Raw genomic sequence first — 15568 nt, 5'->3', positions numbered from 1 at the left:
TACGGACTTGTGCCAACATGCCTGGTTAAATTACCACATAATCTTATATGTGGAATTTACAAAGATTTAACTTAAAGGAGTAATAATAACATATGTGTGTGTGTATATATGTGCTATACACACACAAACAGACAAGCACATACATCTTACAAAATGTATAATACTCCATTGTATACATTTAATTTCTCAAGAAAATGTTCAGGTATAACACCTGATAGATTTATGCCCTCTGAGGAACTTGAAAAATTTGAACTCTATCACTAAACTTAATTTCTTATCAATTCAAACATTCTAGGATGATTTTTCAATAGCTAGTTCTAGATCTGTTATGTTAGAATAAGTGAGAGAAGATAGTTAACAGAAAAAAGTTCTTCAGTTGTATTTGAGAGAGAAATTTGCTAAAAGATGAATATATGCTTTCATAGGGAACTTTACCAGTTAGAAATTATATTTTTTCTTATCAGCTTTTGTTTTTAGTAGTTTTATAATGTTTAATATTATATTAATATTTATTTCATAGGAATATTAGCAGACTAGCCATAGACTTTTAATTTGTCATATCTGGTCTTAAATCTCTCTCTTTTTGGTTATCTTGATCTAAACCTACTTTACATTTCCATTTCTTCATCTGTGCAAAGAAGTCACTCAATCTAAAATGTATTGTAAAGATGTCAGAATTATACAGAAGGCAATTAAATTTTTATGACTTTTTCATAAATGTTGAATAAACATTAATTATTTTCTCTTTCTGTTCATTCAGTTTAATCTTGCAGTAGTACAGTTTCCAAATATTTTTTGGCAAAAATTTTATTTCACACAAAAGGACTTTCTGTAAAAAAAAAAAAAATTACAGGATAAACTTTCAGAAACATCCTTATTATATTCTCTTTAAATTATCACATACATACTCAGCAAAGCTACCTGGTATATACATCAAAAGACATGTCCTACATACTGTTGCCTTTTGGAAATATCATATCATCTTCAGCTTTCACCCTGCCATTTCTAGGAGCCAATGATATTTAAAGAGGAACTAAAAGAGGCAATAGGATAAAAGGTGCTATTAAAGGACCTAAGGGATTCTTAACTGGAACTCAGAGTGAATTCTAAAATATGTGTGTGGGGGCTAATTTTATGTCTTGAAATATTTACATTGCATAGTAAGTGAAAGGAGACAAACTGAGTTGCTTCTTTATGGGGTTTGAAATATAGCAATTTTTAAAAAATCTTCTTCTAGGTACAATATTCTTCTGTAAATGTTTGGACTAATAGTCCTAAAACCTTGCTAGATTAACATTTATGATTTACAAAGAGAAACTTAAATTTAGAAAATTCAATAGATCGCCTGAGATATTCTACACTGGGTGAGGTACTTCACACGTGATAGATAACCCTTTTTGCTTTTCTGTATGTATTAAAAGTTCTCTTACATAAACACTTTTTATGATGTAGAAAATATTATTTAATGGGAGGACCACTTGGACGAGGATAACTGGGTACTGCTCAGATGGAGTGGCCATCTAAGAACTGTGATATCTCCACACAGCAGACTTGAGAGCATCTCTGAAGCATAATGTTTTAGATATTCACTTCTTAGACTCTCTGAAAGTCATCTTCTTCCTGTGGTGTGTTTGTTCAAGGACAATTAACTGGGGGAACTAGGGAGGGAGAAAGGGGAGAAGAGAGAGAGAAAAAAATATCCTTTTCAAAATAAGCCTCAGAACAACAAGGGCTATATTTAAAATGTGAAGTGGACCCCTGTTACAATGATATTTTGGCAATAATTAGAAGTAATGGTCTGTAATCTTATAGCCCCAGTCATGAAATACATTATGCTTGTAGCAACGGTGCACTTTCACTTTTGAATATAGCCTTTGGTGCTTATTTTAAAAGAATATGTTTTTCTTTTCTATTCTTCCTCTCCCCTTTCCTAACCTGGGGGCAGGAAACCAGATTGCTTGGAGTTGTCTGTTCTTTGCAGGAAGAAGATGTCACCAGAAAAACTACAAAGTGACTATCTCCCAAATTAACAAGTGAATTTCAACACACCATCCAGGAAACACCTGGGATCCACTCTCAGGGCATACCTAGAATGGAGCCTTTACATATCTTCTTTAAAAGCCCTCTGTTTTCCCTGATGGGAAGAACCACAACCTCTGGGACTGGAGTCCTCTGTGTTTTTCCGCTGTTAGCAAAGCAATAAACCTCTTTTCCCCCTTTTTCTCAAAACCATGTCCTCATTATTAAATTGGCATAGGGACAGGAACCAAACTTTTGGTAACATGCTCAAGCATTTTTTAATATGGTTGTGGCCATATAAGATAATGATGAGGAGAAATGATGTACATGGGAAGAAATTGTGACAGTACATTTGTTTATTCCCTGTGACTTGTAAAAAGCATGGGACTATATTGATTCATGATTAATTGATAAAGGTTTCTTAGATGATCTGGACTTAGAATTAAGAGACTAGAAATATTGATGACAAAGAAAGTTAAGGATAAATTCTGGTAATAGATCTTTCAGAATGGGCACAGATTATCAAAATATAGATGCCCATTTGAATGTCCTAGAGGACATTCATTGCAGAAGAAGATATTTTAGGTAAAAAAAGCACAGGTTTTTTGTCTGTTAGCCTCTTTTTAATAAAGTTGTCCAGGTGCTTGCTCAGTGAGTCCACATTTAAAATGACAATATTTTGAGGTCCTGTATATGAGGGAGATATAGAAGGGCTTAGGTGGCCAGCGAAAGGTGGTATGTGAGGGGGTGGAGCAGGGCCAGAACAAAGGAGCAAAGATCTCTGATGAGATCAACTTCCTCATTAACTAAGGCAGAGCACCCAAGTGGAGGACAAAATCTGACAGACACATCTATACTCACGCTCCTAAGAAGGGGACCCAATAGAAAAACTAAAAATAGATGCATGGACCAAGGGGCCAACAGTCAATAATGGTGAGGAATGCATGGACAGGGAGGACAAAAGGAAAGGAGGAAATGCCAGATACCCTAAAAGACAACAGGCCCAAACTCCCCACCTGGATTTCCAGCTCTGGGTCCCCTTCTCTTCAGAAAGGTCTATCTTTCTATCTCTGTTGCTCTTGCAATAAACATACTTTTTGCTTGCTATCTCTGTGTTCTCTTCTTTAATTTTTTGCTGAAAAGAGAAAATGAGCCCAGCAACCCTAGAGAGTAAAACATAACACCTCGTATATATTCTCTGGCTATCAGCAATTTAGTACCCAGCTGCTAATGTGGCACAGTATTCTGTGGAGACCCTAATGGTAGGTTGATGGTGTTAGAATATTTATACCATGGAGGAAGTAGGATTTTGTCTCATTCGAATGCATATCTATTATAGGTATGCATATTTTTCTTATGGTAATATCTCACCTGGTACCACCATCTGTGGTTTTAAGGAGTTTCTTATTAACCATCATGGAACTTCTGCAAACTTTATTTGACAGCCACTCAAATGAAGCAATGGGTCCATGACCAATGAATTTACTAATTTGACCACATACATGATCACCCATAAACAAGTGGACTATCAGAATGTTGAATGTCATAGTGATGAGCCCTGTATGGCTCTCATGGGAGAAAAGATCTTCATTTTTAAGATTTGAAAATGAAGGTGAGAAAGTGGGAGAAGCTACTCTCATTATTATACTTACTATCCACTCACAACATTTTCCCTCTTTCCTCTAACTTCATGCTGTGCGCATTGGGGGTCTCTCATCCCAAGAAAGGTATATTTTCACCAGAGTTGAACACAATATTTTCAATAATTTGAAAATGAAAACTAGCTATGGTTATTTGTGCTTTATCTAAGAACATTCATATCTTCAAGACCCCTAGATTAGTATTTGTATAGATGATTCTAACAGAAAACAGAAGGAATTAATTAGACGGGTCTGCCAGATTAAAGTGTATATACTTGGATTACATTTTATGCTAAAATTTAAATTTTATGCTAAAAAGTATAAAGATGTCTGAGGGGAGGGCATTTACTAGTATGAATTTGTCATGCCAGGTTATGTTACAGATTGTGAAATCAGTGTTTTTAATTTTTATACCCATTTCATGAAATTCTTAAAATAGTGCTTAAATCTCAAGTTTACCTTCTAAGGACTTACAGAGTTATGAACAGAGTAAGCATTCTGGGTAGGAAAAAATTAACTTAGTACATACTCTGAAAACACAGTGGTTGAAAGAGTACCATTGAAGGTGAATTGAGACTATTTCTAAGATAGAGACAACCAAATGATGGACTGCCCGTTCTTTGTGACCATAGGTGTACAGGCATGTGCTGGAGAGGTATTCACTTTCTTCACAATATATATTGATAGAGAAAACTACATTGAAAATTATACCATTTACAGTAATTAGTGTTTTATTTGTTAGCTTAATAGAGATGTTTTCTTACTTCATTCTTGGCATGAGTTATCCTTTAACATAACTGGTGAAAAGTAAATTTTCTATAGTGCTGTTGAGTAGCAAATAATAAATAAACACTCTTGGAAGTATAATTCATCTCTGAGTTCTTTAAGTAAAGCAAAATAAAACTGGGTTACCTTCAAGAAATTTGGTTCCTATATTTGGGTCTTGTTTTTTCATTAACAACTTGGGCCTAATACTGAAGCACTGAAGAGAATACATAAAAAATAATGATATATAATGACATACATCAGGCAGTCAAGAATGATATCTGCAATATTATTTTTATTCTGTCATTTGTTGTAAACAGCTTCAATATAAAAGAAATAAAAATTGCTCGTATGCCATCTTTTCATTTTAACATTTTTAAATGCCTACAAATCCGTTTCAAGCCACTTAATCTATCATTCTGGAAAAAAGAAAAGAAATATCATTTTTAACCTAAACTTGTTGGGAAAATTTTTGAAATGTCAAAAGAGCTTATTTAAGTACACCTTGAGAAATAAATTTTATAGGCATATAAATAAAAATATTGGTTTCTATTTGATTTATTAAAGTACTTTGCTAAGTGTCTATTCCAGTGTATTATGTACTACAGTTTTAAGAAATAACTAGGTAAGCCACGTCCCTGCTTCAGGTAGATTACATTTCAGGATGTTTACAAAACTGATTAATAATTGACAGCAAAAATATCATTCTTTCAGGTTAATAACTATAGCAAATATCATTAATTATTTATTGATTTAATTTTTATTGAATTAATGAAAACCAAATAGAACATAATCTCTACCATTTTCCTCAAGTGTTTTATCACTTTTATTTCATTCTCTTTCAATTTCTCCCCTTCATATTTGGGTAAGAATCCCTGTTAAGGAAATAATAATGTTTTGCCTTTTGTAAAAAGATAAGTGAAATATGGAGAAGCCTCAAATGTTTCATCAGCCTCTTTTGTCTAATGGAATTAAAAGGAAATTTAAAAAGTTTCATGAAGATGCAGTCCACCAGATTGGATCTACGGTAGTGTTGAATGCATTACATGAGTTTCTTTAATGTAGTTGAAAGCATAGAGAGACTAATTAAATAATTTCCCCATAAAGAAGAATTAATATGTTTGGCTTCTAGGAAAATAATTCAAGGTATTACATTGCTTTCTTTGGAAATGTTGAAATGTCCTGATTTATAATACCCTTTTTCTTATATCTGAAGACAGTAATAACATGTGGACACAAATTGAACATGTTATAATTTTCAAGCTATTGTATAAGATTAACATATTGCCAATTTGAAACACTCACTTGCTTCAGGGCATTAAATATTAGCCTTGGAATCCATAGCAACAGCTTTTGAATCTCTTCATAGCTTCTTTAATATCTTTATTTCTCAAAGAGTAAATTGTAGGATTTAGAAGAGGTGTTATAGCAGTGTAAAACACGGCAAAAAATTTGTCCAACCACGGAACGCCGATTGGCCACACATAGATGAAGATGCACGGCCCAAAGAAGAGCACCACCACTATGATGTGGGCAGTGCATGTAGAAAGAGCCTTGGATGCACCAGACTTAGAGCTATGGCGAACTGTGACAAGAATATGTGTGTAGGATATCAGCAATAGAATAAAGGAGGTTACAGCCACAAACCCACAGTCAATGTTTATTAAAGTGTCTACATTAGAGGAATCCATGCAGGCCAGCTTGATTACCAGTGGTATGTCACAGAAGAAGCTGTCTATTTCTCTGGGGCCACAGAAAGGCAGCTGTGCAATTACAACCAATTGACTCATGCCATGCACAAAGCCAGCAATCCAGGCAATCACTACCAGCCTCATGCACTTTTGCAGACTCATAGTGGTAGTATAGTGGAGGGGTTTGCAGATGGCCACGTAGCGGTCATAGGCCATGGCCACCAGTATTATCATCTCACTTGATCCAATAAAATGGACAAAGAGAACCTGGCACATGCAGCCTCCAAAGGAAATGCTTTGGTTCTCCCTGAGAAATCCTATGATCATCTTAGGAGTGGTGATTGAGGAAAGCCACATGTCAATAAAGGATAGGTTGGCTAACAAGAAGTACATGGGGGTATGAAGATGGGTATCCTTCATGATTAGTAGTATGATAAAAATATTTCCAAATACAGTCATCAGGTAAATCATAAATAATATCATAAAGAGCAAAACCTGAATATCCCATGAATGGCAAAGTCCCAGAAGCAAAAATTCTGACACTATGGACTGATTTCCTCCATCCATTTTATTCAATGTGTCTTCTGAAATAACCTTGAGAGAAGAACAGATTGTCAGTTATGGGGATAAAAAAGGAACTTGACTTTTAGAATTTGATGTTTACATTTAGCATCTATGTCTGAAATTGAAAAGTATAAATAGAGGAAAATCAGGGCTAAACATATCTGGTATTATGCTCAAAAAGAAAGATAACTGTGATTGGCTTTTCAAGAGAATAAGGTGATTAGCATGTAAATAATTCATTATGAGTGTTATTTCACCAGCAGGGAATGAGGAGAGAAAGGGGAAAATCTAACAGATGTTTGAGGTGTTACCTGATAATTAGCTCCAGTTCACTGTTAAAAAGGATCAGATCAGTAAAAGTGATCTGGATTGGTAAACAACAGCAATCTTTATACTAAATAGCAAAAATTTAGATGATGTCCTTGGGAAGACATGGCATATTGAAATATGGTAAAAAGATTTGACATAATATTACAGTTTTTTTGTAGCTGTTCTATTTATCATAAAACTAATTATAAACTTATCACTAAAGTGTATAGTTATTCAATTTCTTATAGATAAAAACTGCAAGAAAGATCATATAATAAATATCTGATATGAATATTTGGATACAAACTCACATACATACCTCATCGTTAATTTTAAAATCTATAAATTAAATGAATATTATTTAATCAGCTAAATGAATTAGGTAAAATCTGTGGAGAATTATTAAACACTGAGACTAAAATGGAGCCAACTCAGACTTAAACATATATATATATATATATATATATATATATATATATATATATATTATTGGAGTGAGTGGGTCCTGGGAATTCATCCCAGGGCACTCTAACCCACTGAGCCATATCCCCTGCCCTTTTAAATTTTGTTTTGAGATAGGATCTCACTAAATTGTTTAGTGCCTGAAAAAGTTACTGAGCTGGCCTTTAACTTAGGATCCTATTGCTTCAGTCTCCTGAATTTCTGAGAATATTACAGGTGTCTATCACCATGTACTGAGGTGTACTATATGTTTTAAAACTACTATAATACAAATTTCAAATGTCGCAACATGAATAACAATTAAGTGAGACAATGTATATACCAATTACCTTGGTTTAGTCATTCCACATTGTACAGATATATCAAGATCAAGTTGACCACATTTAAAAGTACAGATTTATCAATTGATTAAAATAAATAAAATATAGTAACAAATTTTGGTTCTCCTTCTAGGTGTGATATCTTTCTATAAAAATCATTTTCTATAATAATCATAAAATTGAGATTCTTGATATTTATTTTTCACAAGGAGAATCTCTCCTCAAAGAACTTAATAGATTGGATGAGATCCACAGGAAGAAATTTCACGATCCTCTTAGTGCCTCGTTCCATTTTCCTTTTTCCTCAGGTTATAACGTTTAATACTATTTCAGTATGAATATCACTTTGCATTGGATTTTACTTCTATCTCTATACTAAAGTTACCTTAGAATACAATGATTTCTCTAATATAAGATTTTATTCATTCATATTCAATGGACCATTTAAGCAAGTATCATTGGAAACTTCTTGTCAAAGAACTACAATCCTTCTACTCACACCAGAGAGAATCTCTGAGGCAAAGCATTATGGTAGTGTGTGCATTGTTGTTAAATAAAACTCAGAAATTCCAATAAGAATAGGGGACAAAGAAAAACCCTGTGCAATATTTTATGGAAATACCTGAAGCTAAACCAGTCATTTTCAACTGTGTGAAACGGTTACATAGAAATCCTTTTAAAATAACCTTTGAGCATCACAGAGAACATGAAATGACTTACTCAGCATGAGTGTTCTATCAGCTCACATTCTCTTTCAGTATCTTCTTCGGAAACACACTTGAGGTGACAACCATTGTTCTGGGAAGAGAGTATCTGTGGAAGTGATTTCTCTTAGCCTGAAATATATTCAATACTGAAAGAGATCCCTGGAGTGAAATATTCCTGTTCTGTGTTTTGTGGATTTGTGTTTTCATGAATTTGTTTTTGGTTTTTTACTTTAAACATCCCTTGAGTACATCTTTGTTAGGAGTTACATCAATCTGTTCATACATAAAACATAACAAGGAGACAAGAGAAACCACATAGAGATCAGCTTTGGCACCAGCCTAGGTGTTCATCAACAGATGAATGGATAAAGAAAATATGGCATATATACACAATGGAGTTTCATTCAGCCATAAAGAAAAATGAAATTATGTTTTTGCATGAAAATGGATGGAACTTGAGAACATTGTTCTAACTGAAAAGAGCCAAACTCAGAAAGTTAAGGGTCATATGTTTTCTCTTTCATGTGAAAGCTAGAGAGGAAAAAGAAAAGAAAAGAAATCAAATAAATAAATAAATAAAAGGACTGGGGATTTAGATCAGTGGTAAAGTAACTCTGGGTTCAATCCCTAGTGCCAAAACAACAACAATAACAAAACAAAAAACAAGAAAATTTACAATACAGGCATTGTGACATCTGAGATCTTTATTTATTTATTTAATTAATATTTTAGTTATAGTTGGACACAATACCTTTATTTATTTATTTATTTAAATGTAGTGCTGAGGATAGAACCAAAGGTCCCACACGTGCTAGGCAAGTGCTCTACCACTGAGCCACAACCTCAGCCCCATCTGAGATCTTTTTAACAAAGCCTTTATTTTTGTGCAATTGGTCATGTAATAACTTGCCTATATTCATAGTGTGCAGTTTTATGCGTTTTTATATATATTTATTTTATTTATTTGTTTATATGTGTTGCTGAGGATCAAACCCTATGCCTTGCACCTGCTAGGGGAGTGCTCTACCACTGAGACACAACTCCAGCCCAGTTTTATACATTTTGAAATATACATAGAGCCCGAAAAGATAAACACAGTCAACCTGGTGAACATGTGCTTCAACCCCCAATGTTCTTCCTCTCTGGATAAGCCCTTTTTCCATAAACTTAATTTCTTATCAATATAAAGAGTCCAGGATGAGTTTTCAATAGCTAGTTCTAGATCTGTTCTGTTGGAATAAGGGAGAGAAAACGACTAATAGAAAAAAGGATTTCAGGGGCTGGGGTTATGCTTTAGCAGTAGAGAGCTTGCCTAGCACGTGCAAGGCCCTATGTTCAATTCTCATCACCACATGAAAAATTAATTAATTAATTAATTAATTAAATGTATTAAAAAGAAAAAGAAAAAAAAGACTTCAACTGTGTTTGAGAGAGCAATTTGCTGAAATATGAATATTTACTTTCTTAGGAAACAATTTACCAGGAAGAAATCATATTTTTTATTATTAGCTGTTTTCAATTTTATAATAGTTAAGTTTATATCATTAATATTAATTGCATAGTTAGGAATATTAGTAGACTAGCTATTTCCTTTTAATTTGTCATATTGGTCTGAAATCTCACTCTTACTTACTAACCTTGTGACCTTGATCAAAAGGGCAACCTTGAGGCCACTCAATCTAAAATGTATTGAATAGATAAGTCAGAACTATAGAGAAGTTTTTATGATTTTCAGTCGATCTTTAATAAATATTAATCATTTTCCCTCTCTGTTCTTTCAGTTCAATCTTACAGAAGTAGTTTCCAATTGTTTTTTGACAAAATTTTTATTACACAGACAAGAACTTTCTGTAAAACAAAAATATAAGGCAACTTTCAGAAACATGCTCATTACCTTCTCTCTAAAATAACACACACATACTCAGCAAGGCTATCTGGTATACACATCAAAGGACATGTCCTACAAGCTGCTTGCTTTCTAGAAATATGCCAATTTCTTTACTTTCACACTGCTATTCCCAGGAGCCATTGATATTTTAAGAGGATCTAAAAAGGGCAATAAGATAAAAGGTGCCATTAAATCACCTTGGGAATTTGTATCTTGAACTCAGAGTGACTTCCACAATATGTGTGTAGGGGGGTAGTTTTATCTCTTAAAATAATTACATTGAAAAGTAAGGGAAAAGACACAAACTGACTTGGGGTTTAATCTATAGCAAAAAAATTATCTTATTCTAGGTACAATTTTCTTACCTAGAAGTAAATTTTTAAACTAATAATAGTTGTAAAATTATGGTAGATCCTTAATATTTATGTCTTACAAAGAGAAACTTAAATTTAGAAAATTCTAAAGATTGTCTGAAATATTCTGCATTGGATGAGGTACAAAAGGAAAGTCTATGATTCTCCCACTAGCTCACGATGTCCTCCTTTGCTCTTAGGTTATGAGTTTTGGTCATGTAGAGTCATGTACCAACTGAGTTTTATATCACTTCACATGTGATAGGTAATCCTTTTTGCTTCTCTGTATTTACTAATAGTCTTTTTACATAAAATACTATTATTTATGATGGAGTAACATCAACATCTTTATTTTATTTTTATGAGGTGCTCAGATGGAGTGGCCATCCAAGGACTGTCTCTGAGGCATTTTGGTGGTGTGTGCTAATAAAACCATGGAAATTCCAGTAAGAGTAGGGTATGAGGAGAAAACCCATGGACTAGTGTCTGATTTTCAGAGACTAAACAAGTCATTCTTCGCTCCAAGCATAGTGAGAACATGTGAAACATAGAAATATTTTAATAATATCTTGGAGAATCAGAGAAATGAGTTGACTTACTAAAAATAACTTGTCTCTAAGATCAGATTTCTTTTAGTCTTTTATTCTAAATGTTATTGAGATAATATCATTGTTGGGTAATGGTAGTGTCTGTGGAAGTGCTTTCCCTCAGCATGATACATATTCTCCATCTGAAGTGATCCCTTGGGTGAAATTACCTATTGTGTATCCTGGACAGAACAAGAATCATAAAAATAATTTACCATGGGAATCTCTTGGGGACTTCTATATTGAAAAATACCAAGTGTTGCATATTTTGGAAATCAGATCATGGAAACCAGAGATACCTCAAATAAATCAACCCATGATTAAAAATTGGTGGTTTTGAATATTACTCTTATATGGACACAGGAAATTTATATCTGATTAATTCTCTTGTATTTCCTACTGCCATCTCCACTCCCTTTCCATCATTCCCCTTTGTCTAATCCATTGAACTTCTATCTGCCCTCCTACCACCTTATTGTATGGTAGTGTCAATATATCAGAGAACATTTGGCATTTGATTTTTTGGGGTAGCTTATTGTACTTAGCATGATAGTCTCCAGTTCCATCAATTTACCAGTAAAGGCCATAATTTCACTCTACTTCATGGCTGAGTAATATTCCATTGTGTATATATAGCACATTTTCTTTATCCATTCATCTTTTGAAGGGCACCTAGGTTGGTTCCAAAGCTTTGCTGTTGTGAAATGACTTTCTGTAAACATTTATGTGGCTGTATCACTGTAGTATGCTGATTTTAATCCTTTCAGTGTGTGCCAAGGAGTGGGAAAACTGGGTTAAATTGTGGTTTGATTCCAAGTTTTCTGAGGAACTTCCATTCTGTTTTCCAAAGTGGTTGCACCAGTTTGCACTTCTACCACATTACCAGTGAAATTTCACCTTATTTACAACCACGAAGAATGGGATCCCAATTAGAATAAGTTATATTCCATGTATTATAATGTGTCAAAATACACTGTACTCTAATGTATACCTAAAAAGGACAAATAAAAATAATAATGAAAAAAAGTAAAAATGAAGGCAAAAAAATAGTATTTGTCATTTGATCTACAAGTAGTAAGGATATACTCTCTTCATTCATCTTGACCTGTGAATCATAATTGCATAATTGTGTCTGCCAAAAACTAAAAATAAATAAATAAATAAATATTAAATAATAAATATTAAAATTCTCTCTCTCTCTCCCTGTTTTTTAAAAAAAAAGTTGTCTATTAAATTTCAGTACAAATTTCTTTGTGACCCAAATATATTAAAGTTTGTTTAGACTTATTTTATAGCCTAGAATATGGTCCAACTCATTGTATGTTTTGTTTGCCATTGAAAATAAGAACTATTCTGATGTTTTTGGTCAAAATATTCTATGTATCACTTGCTGAAAAATTGCTACATGGTGATTTTCAGATCAACCACATCTCCATGAATTTTTGACCATGTTCTCTATTAATTATTGAAAGGTATATTCGAATACTTATTTAGAATTTTTGTCTATTTCTCTATGTATTTTGACCTGATTTTGTTTCCATATTGTAAAATTCCTCTTTAAGGCATTTACATAATTTCAATTGTTAAGTCTCCCTGATTAAGTGATATTTTAATAATATCTTGGAGAATCAGAGAAATGAATTGACTTACTAAAAATAACTTTACTTACTGAAAATAACTTACTAAAAATAAAATTAACTTTATTTAATTTTGGAAATATTATTTACAATGAAAGATGCTTTGTTATTAAAACATTCAATGAAACTTCTTTCAATTCAGTTAACCTCATATGTATTTTCCATTGTTTTGTAAAAATATATTTTCAATAAAAGTTTATTTTGTATTGAATTAAGGAATCCAAGAAAAATAATTTCCATTGTTATGCTCTATGTAGTTTATTGTTTCTATTTAATCCTTTTTATTTTTTCACTTTTGGCTTCGATAAGAATTTGAATAGAAAATGGGGTTAAGATAAAAATTATTACCACATACTGTTTTGGACAAAATGTAAGTACAAACATTGATGTGAAGACTCCATGCTACAGAAACATTTTATTTTCTAAATGAAATTAGAAGAAAATTTTTAAAAACCCAGAGTCTATCAAGATGCTGCCCAATAGGATGTATATACCCCTTTGTTAAAATAAATTTAGATCTCATTTAACAAAGTCAAACACTTAAGAAGATTGAGTAGATAATTCCATGACAACGAAGGATCACTAGATATTTAGGCATTAAGTGTTTCTCTTGCAATCTATGTAGTAGCTTCTGAATCTCTTCATAGCATTTTTCATCTCTTTGTTTCTCAGTGTGTAAATGACTGGATTGAGGAGAGGAGTAAATACAGAATAAAACACAGCAAGAAATTTGTCCATCCAGGTGATGCTGAGTGGCCACACATAGAGGAAGATGCAAGGCCCAAAGAAAAGAACCACCACTGTGATGTGGGCACTGCATGTGGACAGGGCCTTAGATGCACCAGTTTTAGAGCTTTTGCTTACGGTGATAAGAATATGTGTGTAGGATATCAGTAGCATAACAAAGGAAGTTATAGCCACAAACCCACAGTTAATATTCATGAAAATTTCTATATTATGGCGATCCATGCAGGCGAGCTTGACTACCAGTGGTCTATCACAGAAGAAACTGTCCACTTCCCTGGGGCCACAGAAAGGCAAGTGCACAATGACAACCACTTGGCTCAAGGCATGCACAAAGCCAATGGTCCAGGCAGTCACCACCAGCCCAATGCACTTTTGTAGGCTCATAATGGTGAAGTAGTGAAGTGGTTTGCAGATGGCCACGTAGCGGTCATAGGCCATGACCACCAGGAGCACCATCTCAAGTGCTGCAATTAATTGGGCAAGGAAGACCTGGGACATGCAGCCACCAAAGGAAATGGTCTTGTCCTCTCTGAGAAAGTCTATGATCATCTTAGGAGTGGTGATTGAGGAAAGCCACATGTCAACAAAGGACAAGTTAGCTAACAAAAAATACATGGGGGAATGGAGATGAGGGTCAGTGATGATTGAGGTCACAATGACAATATTTCCAGGAACAATGATGAGATAAAGTACCAAAAATATGACAAAGAGTAAGATCTGAACATTCCATGAGTGACAGAGTCCCAGGAGCACAAATTCTGACACTGCAGACTGATTTTCTCCACCCATTCTATTGTGTTATCTGAAAGAACCTGGGTATGGTAGAGTCTCAGTTAGTGAGATGAGAAAGGATGATTTTTAATATTTATTGTACACACAATAGTTAGCATCTTTATCAGAGAGTTAAAGGTATAAGTACAAAGAAACACGTTGTGCAAATTATATTGTATAATAACCCCTTTGAAAAGGTTAATGCCCAAGAATGACTTTCCAGGATGCAGAGACCAAGATGGGATTGTTGCACAAATTATTTATCATTAAATAGATTTTCTCACAAGAAGAGAGTAAGAAAACACACATATGGCTAATAAAAGACTTTGGTGTAACCTGGAAACTAGCTTCTTTCTACCATTCCTGTAAATTAATCTGTGCAGATCAATGGCAACCATTGTTTTAATTAACTATGATTAGGTCATATGCAGTAGTGGGTTTTCATTATTTCAGCTGCCTTAAACCAACTTCAGTATGAAAGCGTTAGTATTTGTTTTGAATCACTGAAAAAGTAATCACATTCACACAAGGGTTTTTTTTTTTTGTAATATGTGATGGTTATTCTATTTTATTATTTGTTATTGTTGAGCTCTTTCTTATTCTAGTTTGTATATTAAACATCATGATAGGTATGCATTTTTAGGGAAAATATACTATGTAAAATATACTATTTGCAGAACTGTCATCTACAGAATATTTTGAGATATGTCCCCTAGAGATAAGAATTGACTATTGTTCTTAGGAAATGAATAGATGTTGTTATCCAGTACAAATGAATAGAGATAACATGACAATTCTCTCTACCATGTATATCAATCTTTTCAATATTCAGTGGAACCTATTCTGTAAGACACCATAAATCTAAATCTTATTTTTATCAAATATATGGTGGGGCATGAGAGAAAGTATATAGAAGTGGATATAATACATATTTGGGCATAATGAATGGGATGCAATACCAGGCACATAATTTGTCATTAGTTAAAATCTACCACACAATCAACTGGTTTAGAAAAGTGAATTGACAAGGAAAACAATCAGTGGAGCACCACATGGAAAGACATTAATCAAATTTAAAAGCAACTTGAAGATTTTTACTTCTAGAACT

General features: G+C 33.4%; 2 protein-coding genes across 2 annotated transcripts; both read right to left on the bottom strand.

The window, feature by feature from the left end:
* Positions 1 to 5749: 5749 nt before the first annotated feature.
* LOC113177049 (olfactory receptor 4F4-like) lies at positions 5750 to 6685 on the bottom strand. Its single transcript, XM_026381583.2, has one exon. It carries the CDS (start codon positions 6680 to 6682, stop codon positions 5750 to 5752), a length of 933 nt encoding a protein of 310 aa, XP_026237368.2. The 5' UTR covers positions 6683 to 6685.
* Positions 6686 to 13539: 6854 nt separating this feature from the next.
* Positions 13540 to 14478, bottom strand: LOC113177052 (olfactory receptor 4K3-like). The gene has a single exon (XM_026381586.2). The coding sequence runs from the start codon at positions 14476 to 14478 to the stop codon at positions 13540 to 13542; it is 939 nt and encodes a 312-aa protein (XP_026237371.1).
* Positions 14479 to 15568: the final 1090 nt, after the last annotated feature.

The sequence above is a fragment of the Urocitellus parryii genome, chromosome 6, assembly GCF_045843805.1.
Source record: "Urocitellus parryii isolate mUroPar1 chromosome 6, mUroPar1.hap1, whole genome shotgun sequence".
NCBI lineage: Eukaryota > Metazoa > Chordata > Mammalia > Rodentia > Sciuridae > Urocitellus > Urocitellus parryii.
This window is presented reverse-complemented; position numbering and strand designations above follow the sequence as displayed.

What these genes read in the sequence shown, in the direction of transcription:
- LOC113177049 (XM_026381583.2), bottom strand. Translation starts at nt 6,682, where the DNA reads ATGGATGGAGGAAATCAGTCCATAGTGTCAGAATTTTTGCTTCTGGGA.
- LOC113177052 (XM_026381586.2), bottom strand. Translation starts at nt 14,478, where the DNA reads ATGGGTGGAGAAAATCAGTCTGCAGTGTCAGAATTTGTGCTCCTGGGA.